Here is a 12799-nt window from a genome sequence, read left to right as displayed (position 1 = left end):
GCTTGCGTCCATCATCCTTGTCATCAAGCAGTGAGGATGGCGGTGGCTTCTTTTTGGGTGGTGGCCTTACTGGTCCCTTAGGGGGCTTGCCGGCCAAAATCGGCCGTGGCTGAGCTACGTCAGAGTCCAGGGAAGACGGAGGCCAGCGTGGTTGTTTGTGGGGAGGTTTCTTGTGATCATTGTCGTGATCAGCAAATGAAGAAGTGGTGGTGATCAGAAGCAGCACACCCAGTAACAGAAAAACCAGAAGGGCTTTGGAGGACATTTTTCTTAGGCTAGTGTGATGAGCTCGATCAGTGAAGAGTTCTGGATGGGGCAAAGCTAGTGAATGGTGGTGGCCTTTTATAATGGCTATAGGTGCCTCTATTTGATGACACTTGTGTTCTGCATGTAACTGGATCATACTGTTTCTTCTTCTTTTTTGGGTCTGAGACCATATCGTGTTGTAGTTCGATATATGCTCTAACACATGGATCATATTGTATTGGATATGTTGTCCTTTGTAGTGAGTAAAAGTTGATATTCAGGCTCTGTCTTAAAGGTATTGGACAAACTGGATTCCCACTAATTAGGAAATTGCAATGATGCACGTCCGAATTATCATTCACCAACGATAAATCAGATGCAGAGATCTGGAAAGTAAGGAATTCCTATACAGTACCGGTTTAAAATTTCTGTAAACGTGCTAATTTCATAATTTCTCTTAAATGGCGTTTTATGGAGGATTAAAGTACGATTCAAAATATCGTTTGCCCGGCTTCTCAGTTTGATTTCATAATTTTTTTTACATGTATACCGTGAAGAAAACTTGATCAACTAACAGATTATGCACATGAACATCGATCCACAACCAACTAGCAGATCAATTAGCCTGTGTAAAGATTTCTATCTAAAAAGTGAAATAAGTTGTCGATGAAACCTAAATGTTGAACATTGATATAATAAACCTCGTGTCATGATCAAATTCACAACCAGACATCTTAATTCTTAGTGTGTGTGTAGAGACTGTTACGTACGTACTACCGATCTCAGTTGAAAGTTTTGACTCTAATTAAGCTGAAAGCTTTTCCACCAGGAAAGTTGCACTAAGCTTGAAGAAAATAGACCTAAGAGTAATCCTGTAGCAATAAACGTCATCCAAATGGCAAAATGATAATCCATAGTTAATTTATAGTGCATGAATTTGACTTTATTGTGGCTCATTTCCTCACGGAATAGCAAAGATTGGTTCTAACTATTGGAGACGATATCTACTCGCAACATCTTGCAAAATCGAGTAGTGTGACGCATGCAATGCATCCACCGGCCTTCTCCTAGAGTAAGAATAAGCAGATAAAACACTTGTTAACCAATCCATTTCCGCAATAAAAGATGCATGATCGAGAAGATATAAAACCTGGTTTACCATAGTTACAGCAATATATATGATAGAAATCTTTACACAGGTTAATTGACAATGTCTAACATTATTCTCTACAAAAATGCCCGCTCCAACCTGTCATAAGCCTTGACAATGTCTAATTTTAGGGCCATGAAACCTTCTTTTCCCAACCTCAGTTTAACTCTAGCTTAATTGGAATTGTATACCAGTGATAATCTCTAATCTGTGATATACTGATAATATGAGAAGAATGAAAAAGGAAAATGGCTAAAATTTAAGGAATCTTAAGTGTTACTCGAACTCCATCATTCATTCTACACATCCACATGCATAATCGACTTAATTAATTAAACGACTTTCATTTAGGTACGTTTTCCATCTTAATCAATTTTATACATATGTTCGAATACTTAATTGGTCCCTATGGTGGGAAAATTAGTAAAGCTAGGCTACCTGCTAGTGATAATTGGAATGTAGATAAAAGAGAATGCTTCGGTTTTAGATTAGAAGGAATACGAGTCTTCTTGAGTGAGTGTTTATATGCCACTGATTGTGCATGTGAGTTGTGAACACTCCAGTAACGTTGTATGAACACTGAAATTGTCAAACTTTTCAGCACGACATAAGGACCCAATGCCATTTGTAAATTGCAACGGTATTACACAATGACATCACTCGTGACAGCATTTCTGAGGTTCCCCCTTCACTATAAAACGCCATTCACTACTAGTTTCTTAAACCATCCCAAAACATACACAATGCCTTCCAATTATCTGCTTCTATTTCTTCTTGCAGTGGTGGTTTTCACTACCACTACTCCCACTCTTGCTGATCAGCACGATGATCACCGCAAACCACCGATTCACAAGCCTCCTACCCATCCCTCAGGCCACCACAAACCACCCATTCACAAGCCTCCCATGGTCGAAGTCTCTCATCTGCCGAAGTCACCCCAACCCCCTAAACATAAGAACGAGCCACTCCCCGAGCACAAGCCATCAACCCCTCGTGATCAACCTCCAAAGGGTAAGGGAGAGAAGCCGCCACCAGAGCACAAGCCACCTCATGAGCACCGGTTGTTAGAGACAGATGGAAAACCTTCTAAGGGCGAGAAGACACCACAACATCACAATGAGCCTAAGAAGGGAGAGAAGCCACCACCGGAGCACAAACAAGGTGAGCAACCTCACAAGGGTCATGAGCACAAACCTCCCCATGAACAAAACGTTGGACGTCGTTTGTTAGAGTCTTCTTCCTCAGAGTTGGATGGTAAGCCACCAAAGGGTAAGAATTCACCACCGAAACACAAACCACCTCATGAACATCAATTGTTGGAGTTGGATGGAAAACCCTCCAAGGGAGAGAAGCCACCACCAAAGCATAACCCACCTCATGAACACCAGTTGATGGAGTTAGATGGAAAACCATCCAAGGGAGAGAAGCCACCACAAGAGCACAATGAGCATAAGGGAGAGAAGCCACCACAGAAGCACAAGCCACCTCATCATGAACACCGCTTATTAGAGACTGATGGGAAACCATCCAAGGGAGAGAAGCCACCACAACATCACAATGAGCCCAAGAAGGGAGAGAAACCACCACCGGAGCACAAACCAGGACATCCAGGTAATGAACCTCACAAGGGTGAGAAGTCACCACCAAAGCACAAACCACCTCATGAACAAAACACCGGACGCCATTTGTTAGAGTCTTCTTCCACCGAGTTAGATGGTAAGTCTCCTAAAGGAAAGAAGTCACCCCCAAAACACAAGCCGCCAACCCTACTGGAAAAAAATGATGATCACAAGCCATACCCGGAACACAAGCCACCAAAGGGTAAGGGAGAGCATCCACCACATCACGATCGTCACCTCGCAGAGAATGCAAAGGAGGATGATAGACACCCAAAACACAAGCCACCCCGGAAATTGAAACCTCCAAGTACTCTTGCAAAGAAGCCTCCGACTTCCCCTCACAAGCCAGCTCACAAACCTCCATCTCCCTACTGATCATCGATCAGCTCATCATTAGTTTGCTACTTTCATGAGATATTTGTAAAATAAGAGCTGCTAGCTATATCCCTTCTTTCATGTTTCACTGGTCTATGGAGTTATACCAGACTCTGTTTACTTCCATATTGTATTAGCTTAGCCTACTAGTGATCGAGTACGTACTATGCTGTTCTTATGTAAACATCCAGTGTACTCACTTTGAATATTATGAATTAGCTTCTATATATTTACTTTTCCAATATGAAGTGAAGTTATTAGAAACAACCAAAAGAAGAAGAAGGTACGTAGCTGCATGCTGCATGCATGGGACTGATGGGAGAGTAATATTGGTAGAAGGATAATCACGATAATAATAAAGAAAAGAAAAAACGAATCAATTTTCCCAAAATATTTGAGGGGAGGGACACAGAGAAAAAACAAAATCATGACGTGCAAAAAAGGAAAGTGTTGGCAGGTTTTAGTTGGGCTTGGTGAGTGGTGGAAGTCAAATTCCATTTTTATTTCGGGACGAGATATTTTCTGCTCGATAAATTTTATTCACACAACTCTAATTGTTAGATACACATATCTTTTTTTATACAAATTATATAAGACTTTGTAGATACGTAAAAGGGTAGTGCTAGAGGGCCTTAATAAGGCCTAAAATTTATGGTCTTAATCCTATGTAGCATGTCATGTCATGTTACATAGACACATCATCAATTTAATAAATCATGTCATTTCATTCAAAAGTAAAAATACAATCTTAACTTTAATAATTAATGGATGCTACATACTAATATAGAATATTTTCTTACCCTTTTAATATGAATGCATATATACCAAATTTGGTTAATTTATTAATAATAATAACCAAGTTAATAATCATACCAAATTAGGCTTTTATACCATAAATCAAACTTGGTAAATTTCTTAAATTCCTTCTATCTTTGTGATATCTATATATAAGCTATATTATGTATCGAATTTTTAAAATAAATAAAATAGGTAATCTCTATCGAATTTCTTTTGGATGATTATATATATATATATATATATATATATATATATATATAGACACACACACACTTTATTTTGGACGAATTATATATATATATATATGTAAAAAAATTCCTGGACAAATTATTTTTTCTTAGACAAATTATATATGTATATATATTTCATAAGAATTCGTGTTTTTGATTAAGTATATTCTCATCAAAATATATGTATTTTCACACTATATGTTACGTTTAATCTAAGCATGATAGTGATGAAAAGAAAAAGAGAAAGAAAATGCTACAAATATATATTTTTTAATTATAAAAGAAAGACAAATCAATTTTTTTCTCTTAATAAAAAGACAAAATAATCAAAAGTCATTGGATTTATAAGGATAAAATTGTGTTTTTGCTTAAGAATGACATGGCATAATCTTTTTAATTGGTGATGTGTCTAGGTGACATAGCATGCCACTAAAGATTAAGGCCATAAATCTTAGGCCTTATTAAGGCCAAGAATCATTTTCCTACGTAAAATTATCAAATGAGACATTTATATAAAAATAAAGAAATCTAGTTGAGATGTTTCAATATCAAATTTTTAATTTTTAGCTTGAGCTGGGTACCAATGCAATATTTTTGACATATATGAATGTTATGCAATGATTTTTAATAATCTATTAATTTAGTATTACGCTTACGCAAGACCGAGCATTCTCATGCTGAAAGTTTCATTAAGGACTTTGATGATGTATTGTCTTGTTTTGTTTTATTTTTACTCGGTAGGTGCAAGCATTTCAAGTATTTTTGAAATTGATACGAGTAAAAGGATCCTTGAGAAGAAATTTTGTCAAGGAAAACCTGGCCATAAGAGAAAATTAGTCGAGGAAGCTCTTAACAAGATGTAACAGTTTGAGGAAAGATGAAACTGTTTGAGAAAATCTTATTATGAAATTCTTCTAGTCATGTAAGTGAATGTTATAGCTTCAATTGAGAAAAAGTTTTTTTTTTTTTCCCGAAAACGATTGAATAGTAAATTTAAAATAGGGATGTGTATTTAGAGAATAGGTTGTGTATTGTCACTAAGGGTATTTTAAGAAGTTTAGTGATGTGGGTTTCGTCTCCTTTGTCGAAAAACAAACTCGATCCATGGCCGCTGCTATTGAATCTTTGGGATCGGCTTTTCAAGCCACTTCATCTAGACTACTTCTCTCTAACTCTTCTCGCATCAAGATCGGTGTTGAGAGAGGCGGAGCTGTTCAGGAAGACCATGCATATCTGATGGGATGCCTTCTGGGCCCAAAAGCAAAATTTTCAGGATTCAAAGGGACGATCTCGACGATCTGGAGAATGAAGAGAGGCCTCTCGATGTCGGATGCAGGCAACCGGTTTGTCTTCCATTTCGAGCGTGTTGCAGAACGAAACTGAGTCTTGCATGGAGGACCCTGGCACTACAGAAACACCATGTTGGTGTTAGGGTTGTATGATGGGAGGGGAGATCTGGCTGCTGTCCCTCTGAATACATTAGAGACATGGGTGGCGGTAAGGCCTTATTCATAATTTGAGGAACCCTAAAGCCTTAAATATGGTGGGATCTGGGTTAGGTCAAGTTATTCGATTTGATCAGACCACGCTGAAGAGAAAGGAAGAGGTTCAAAGGATCAGACTGGAGTTTGATGTGCGAAGGCGCACCCGAGTTTGGCAGGAATTGAGTTCGAGATGGATGGAAGAGTGGCAGAGGTGGATCTCACCTTTGATAAGGTGAAGGGTTTTTGTCGATTGTGTGGATTGTTCATTCATGATGCAATGGGGTGTGATAATCTGATTTAGAAGGAGAGGGAGGCGCTGAAAGCTCCGCTGGTGGGAGCGATGAGTCATTTGTCACTATTCTCGAAGCCAATTGGACGTGCTGCGCCGAAAGCAAAGGTGGCTAGGGTTTTGTCACCTACCAATTCACACTCACAGCGTTCTAGTACATCTAGGGGTAGTGAGAGTTCAGTTCTCTCCCCTATAAATAAGTCTAGAGCTCTGGAAGTGTCATCTAATGCTACAACAACCAAAGTTCATGTTGCCGCTATTATATAGAATATAGTGGCCGGAAAGGTTTTGATAGGAGCTGAGAAGACTAGGCCGAAGGCTGGAAAGGAAGTGGTGGCGATTGGTATGACCTCAAAGGTGATACCGATGTTGCTGGACAAGGAAGTGCTGAACAAGATCATTGGTAAGAAGCGTAGTGGCGTGGAATGCGAGAGGACTAGGAAAAGGTACCTGAAGTTCCCCGAATTCGAACCATCCTTGGATATTGTGAATGTTGGGATTACTTTGGCTCATGACAAGGGGAAGCTGATTATTTCTCCCCAGAAAAAGAAGAAGCTGGGACGTCCGTTTGGAAGCAAAAATTGTTCCAAGGAGGAGCTGAAGCTGGCAACGGCGGCTCAACCAAAAAAGTGGAAGACCCACAAGAAAACTAACTCCTCTAGTAGCAAGGGGAGCAAAGAAGCAGCTAGTTCTGATGAGGGTGTGATCAAAAATCCTGCTAAGGTGAGTGACAAGGCAGATTTTGAGATGGTCACTTTCGAAGGCTCTAGTTCGACTAGTGAGTTAGGGAAGGAAACTGATGGCTCTGAAGCTCTAGTGGTGAGAGTGATTGAGAGTGTTTTGCCTCAAACTGCTGAAGGGAGTGCGTCTGGCACTCCGAATCCGAAAAAGATTTAATCTTTGTTTAGGTCAGGTAACTAGTTTTTTCGTGGAAGCTTGATTTTTTTCTTTGAAACCTAGTGTACTTGTAAAATAAAAGTGCTTAACCGAATAAAGTGGGTGTACTTAGGATTTCATAGCTTATGCTTTATCTAGTATAGGTTTTGCAATTATGCAAGACGATGTTTTCTGACGACCCCATTGGGGTACTTCATCTTTGTACTGTTTGCTCTAATTTAAATGGAATGACATTTTCATAAAAAATATTTTAAAAAATTAAAAAAAAAGAAGTTTAGTGATGTGTATCTAGTAAAATATTAAAATAATAAATCTAACTGGTGGTGTATTAAATATGAGATGTGTATCTAGTATTTAGGGATGTGTTAATAAAATTTCTATTTCTGCTCCTACAAACCTTTTTATTTCATATTCAAAGGCTGAAATGTACAGAAGAATTTTTGATGAAACGAGGGTAGTTTATTGAAAAAAAAAAATACCATATCATAGAAGGGACCTAACTCTACTCTCACCGAAAATAAAGAACAAATCTATAACTCGCAACAAAATAAAGAAGGCAAACATAAAAGAAAGATGGGATGCCCCAACCAATCACGTACTATTATAAAGAGAGATGACAAAATTCGAAGACAAGTCCCACCATATCAAACCCGATGAATTTATCTTTCATTTACCAATGTATCTGCAACTTGGTTACCTTCTCAAATATTTTGAGAAGAATGAAAGTCCATACGAGAAATTCGATACAATTGTTCTTATACCTCGGAGCGATTTAAATTAAGCAACAAATCGTTGGATATTGAGAGCGAACAGATGTCGGCAGGGACATTCACTATCTTATCTCACATGTGTGGGATTTGTCCCGATTTGATTTCAGTCGACTTCATTGCTTTCTCCACAATATGGTAAAAGAACAAATTAAAGTAAAGTAAAAGCAATAAACCACCAAACTTCGGCAAATATATATATGCAAGATAGATTAACAAAATAAGGGGATGCAAATAGTGAAACGCCAAAGTGTCGACCAAAAATAGTGAAACGCAAAATCACATATTAGATGGAACTTATGCAAATGGTCCAGGACGATGAGTATGTCAAAAAACTTTAAAGAATCCTAAACACCACCACAGACTCAAATACAACACACCCCACCACATATGCTTTCACACACAGACCCCACCACATGCACTCATAATCGAAACTCACCAAATCTTTTAGTTAAAGGTATATATCGGTGTTTCTTGGCCAAATTAACCTTTAGAGGTAGAGTACAATGGTGGAATTATTTGAGCCGCATTTCTCAAATGCATTTCAGATCCTCACCTATCTTTCGCGAAGGTAACATAGTTGCTGGCTTATTAGCAAATCATGGTATCACTTTAACATATTTAGTTTGGTGGGATGAGATTTCTTCTTTTATTATATCGGTTTGCATCAGTGACTATTTGAATCTTTCTCAGTTCCGTTTTTGTTAGATAATTTTTATTTATTATGTGTTTTAGTTACCTATGGAGGTTTTAACTTTGTCTTCCTCTTTCTCTTACTGTATCTCTTTTTTCTTTAATAATACGGGTGGTAATGAAGTTTTATGCCTCTCTTATCTCTGTTTTTTAGGGGGAAAGAAAAAACTTTGGAGATAGGACATGCACTATATTTAAGATATATTGAATATTATCATATTGTATATATAAATGAAATCCTCTGGTTGAATTTCTTCACTTAATCAAGAACAACATTCTCGTTCATTCTGGGCTAGAGTAATCATGTGTCGTAGTTAGTACGTACTAACTACATTCATAAATTACAAGTACCTAAGTGGGAAAGGTAGTGTTGGCCACTATAGCTAGGATAGATTATGGTACTAAATAAAGACAATACTGCTATATATCAATTATGGAAGAGAGTGAGTGTACTATGCCACAGATTAAGCATGGCATGTGAGTTGTGAACACACCCATCGTGCAAACTTCATTAAGGTTCCTTGTTGTGTGAACATCAAAGTTGTCAAACTTTTCAACTCGATCGACACATATATAGGACCCAATGCCTTTCGTAAATTGTAACAGTATACACAATGACATCACTCGTGACAGCATTTGTGAGAGTTACCCATCACTATAAATTGCCACTCTCTCTCTAGTTTTCCCAAACCATCCCAAAACATACACAATGCCTTCCAACTATCTGCTTCTGTTTCTTCTTGGAGTGGTGGTTTTCACTACCACTTCTCCCACTCTTGCTGATCAGCACGATGATCACCGCAAACCAACGATTCACAAGCCTCCTACCCATCCCTCAGGCCACCACAAATCACCCATTCACAAGCCTCCTATGGTCGAAGTATCTCATCTGCAGAAGTCACCCCAACCCCCTAAACATAAGAACGAGCCACTCCCCGAGCACAAGCCATCAACCCCTCGTGATCAACCTCCAAAGGGTAAGGGAGAGAAGCCACCACAGGAGCACAAGCCACCTCACGAGCACCGTTTGTTGGAAACTGACGACAAACCTTCGAAAGGAGAAAAGCTGCCTCATGAGCACAAGGGAGAGAAGCCACCACCAAAGCACAAGCCACCTCATGAACACCAATTGTTAGAGTTGGATGGCAAACCTTCCAAGGGAGAGAAGCCACCACAAGAGCACAATGGGCCTCATAAGGGAGAGAAAGCACAAGCCACCGCATGAACACCAATTGTTGGAGGTGGAGGGAAAACCTTCAAAGGGAGAGAAGCCGCCGCAAGAGCACAATGAGCCTCATAAGGGAGAGAAACCACCACCAAAACACAAGCCACCACATGAACACCAATTGTTGGAGGTGGAGGGCAAACCTTCCAAGGGAGAGAAGCCACCGCAAGAGCACAATGAGCCTCACAAGGGAGAGAAGCCACCGCATCAACACCGCTTGTTAGAAACTGATGGAAAACCAGGACATCCAGGTAACGGACCTCACAAGGGTGAGAAGTCACCACCAAAGCACAAACCACCTCATGAACAAAACACCGGACGCCGTTTGCTAGAGTCCTCTTCCACCGAGGTAGATGATAAGTCTCCTAAAGGAAAGAAGTCACCCCCAAAACACAAGCCGCCAACCCTACTGGAAAAGAATGATGATCACAAGCCATTCCCGGAACACAGGCCACCAAAGGGTAAGGGAGAGCATCCACCACATCACGATCGTCACCTCGCACAGAATGCAGTGGATGTTGCCAAAGGTTCACCACACAAGCCACCCCGGAAATTAAAGCCTCCAAGTACTCTCGCAAAGAAGCCTCGAACTGCCCCAGAAAAACCACCACACCGACCTCCATCTCCCAACTGATATGAATCATTAGTGTTTTAGTTTCATGATATGTATGTAACAATAAGAGCTGTTATATCTCTGCCTTGTTTTGTCACTGTTGTACGGATCAGTTACCTACATCAGACTGTTTCATTCCATGCTTGCTGTACTTAGCTAGCCTACTAGAGATCGATCGAGTACGTATAATGTTTATGATATGTGAAGCATCCAGTGTACGTACTCGCATTGAATATTATGAATTTGCTTCATAAGCTTATATTATCGAACAGTTCTCTTTCCGACGTGTTTTAATTCTTTTTGAACTTTTAACGGCGCGGCAAACCCAGTATGGCAGTATTAGGTTGTGCATGCTGTTGGACCCAACAGAAGAAAACTAAACGGTAATCTATTAGACGCCGCATATTTTTTTACATATACGTACGTGCATGGGAAAGAACTGTGAGTGGAGGACTAGGAAGACAAATAATTCTGAAATAAACATAAACTTGACAAAGACAACTGTATCACCCCGGACCAAATTCTACTTATTTACTAGGTATTTTACGAGTTACTGAAAAATTTAACTGTGTTTAGTAATTTGGTAATTTAACACTCGAGTTTATTATCGAGTTTTTTTTAAAATGTTAAATTCCTCTTTTAAGGCCTCGATGTAGTAGTACGTGTCGATACGGGTTCAACAGTACTATTGGATTATTTGTCGGAACTTCAAGTTATTTTTTCTATAATTTATTAGAGATTTGGTTTTAAAAATTTATTTTCTTGAAAGAAAATAACTTTTAATTCGGGCTGTCAGCTCTATTAGAGTTTTGATCTGGGCTCTAGAATTTAAGCTTAAAAGGTAAAGAGGAGGTTGACCCAGTCAAAGAACCCAACTCGGGTTTGACCGAGCCCAACCGAGTCTCCTCCTTCTCTCTCACTTCTCTCTCTCGTCGTTCGCCTTCTCCGGCACAGTGGCGACGATTCCGGCCACCTCCCACCGCGTAACCACCACCAAAATACTCCTCTCTTCAATCTCTATAAAACCCATACCTCAGTTCGCACAGGCATCCACATACGAGGGAGATCGACGTCGAAGAGGCATGGCTGTGTTCCTCTTTTTCCGGCGAGCTCCGGCGGCGACGGCGATAGTGAGGGTAGGATTCTTCTCCTCTTTCCTTCTTCTCCCTTCTTATGTCTTTAATCTTTTGATTCGTGCCCTAATCGGAGGAACCCCTTTTCTCCTGTTTTTGGGTTTTCACGGCGTATCTCCGGCGACCGAGTTCTTGCCGTTTCCGGCCTCTTCTCCATGTTCCGACGAGCAAGGCTACTTCCTGGCGGACCCAGCGGCCGAGTGGAGGAGGTGGTTGGGGTTTGGTAGCAGATGGGGTTCTTCTGGTCGGGACAGTGAGAGGCAGAGGGCTGCAGGTCGGTCTCCGGCAAGGAGAAGTTTCTGGGTTCGGGTTTTGAGCGGACTGAAGGTAAAGGATAAAAATCTGAGCTGCTGTGTTGTTGTTATGTTGTGCTTATTGTGTTGTTGAGGTGTTGATTCGGCTGTTTCCTTTGTGGTATGTCGAGAACTTGGTGTTTTGAAGAACACGGGGAGGTTATGGCCATTTTCTGGTGAGTGGCCGGAATCCGGCAGAATATTCCGGCACGTCGCCAGAATCCGACGAAGGCAGTAATTCCGGCAGAAGGTGATGAGGTAGTTATCGATTTTTTCCTTTCTGATTTGTATTGTTTCAGAAATAGGAAAGTTTGTCGGTTTGTAATCGGAAATTTTTCTAAGGGAGGAAAGTTTCTATTTTAGGAAACTTTCCCTTTTTTAGAAGCTTCCTATTTATGGAAACCCATTTGGGTGCCCTTAGTAAATTTTGGAAGTAAATTGGTTGATGTGTTAAAGGCATGAAAATTGATTATGACTTCGATTCCAGGTTAAGGTTTTGTTTAGAGGCAACGCTCGAGGAGTATTCCGAGCATTATATTGGAAAGTTTAAGCCGAACATTTTGGTTTTTATTAAATATGCATGCATGACTTTATAAATTATCATTTTATTTTCCGAGCATATATTATAACTTCGGCTTATGAAATGATCTTGTAAATTATTTTAAGTTTGATGCATGGATTAATTGTGGACCATGATTTATGGATTTGAGCTCGGATCATTAATTTGGTACTTGAGTTTGGATATCATTTATGATCTTTAGATTTAATTATTATTGGCTTTATTGTTGACTTTGAGATTTATTAAAGACTACCGAAACTGGGATTTTCGGTAATTCTCTTTTTATAACTTTCTCAGTTATTTGTGGTTTATCGAGCTTGACATTGAGAATATTTTGACGTGTGAGACACGTCATTGAGTATTGTTACATTGCTTGGTTGAGTGGGCCGAGATACTTATCTCATGAGCTCTATCTAGTGGGCCGGGAT

The 12799-nt window shown here is 39.8% G+C and overlaps 1 protein-coding gene across 1 annotated transcript; it reads left to right on the top strand.

The window, feature by feature from the left end:
* The first annotated feature begins 2127 nt into the window (after positions 1-2127).
* On the top strand, positions 2128-10667 carry LOC101298879. The gene is made up of 3 exons (XM_004296314.1): positions 2128-2843; positions 7718-7721; positions 9627-10667. The coding sequence occupies exons 1-3, from the start codon at positions 2140-2142 to the stop codon at positions 9771-9773; spliced, it is 855 nt and encodes a 284-aa protein (XP_004296362.1). The 5' UTR covers positions 2128-2139; the 3' UTR covers positions 9774-10667.
* The last annotated feature ends 2132 nt before the right edge of the window (positions 10668-12799 follow it).

The sequence above is a fragment of the Fragaria vesca genome, linkage group LG4, assembly GCF_000184155.1.
Source record: "Fragaria vesca subsp. vesca linkage group LG4, FraVesHawaii_1.0, whole genome shotgun sequence".
In the NCBI taxonomy this organism is placed as follows: domain Eukaryota; kingdom Viridiplantae; phylum Streptophyta; class Magnoliopsida; order Rosales; family Rosaceae; genus Fragaria; species Fragaria vesca.
This window is presented reverse-complemented; position numbering and strand designations above follow the sequence as displayed.

Excerpts from the sequence above, each read along its gene's own strand:
- LOC101298879 (XM_004296314.1), top strand. The coding sequence starts at position 2,140 with ATGCCTTCCAATTATCTGCTTCTATTTCTTCTTGCAGTGGTGGTTTTC.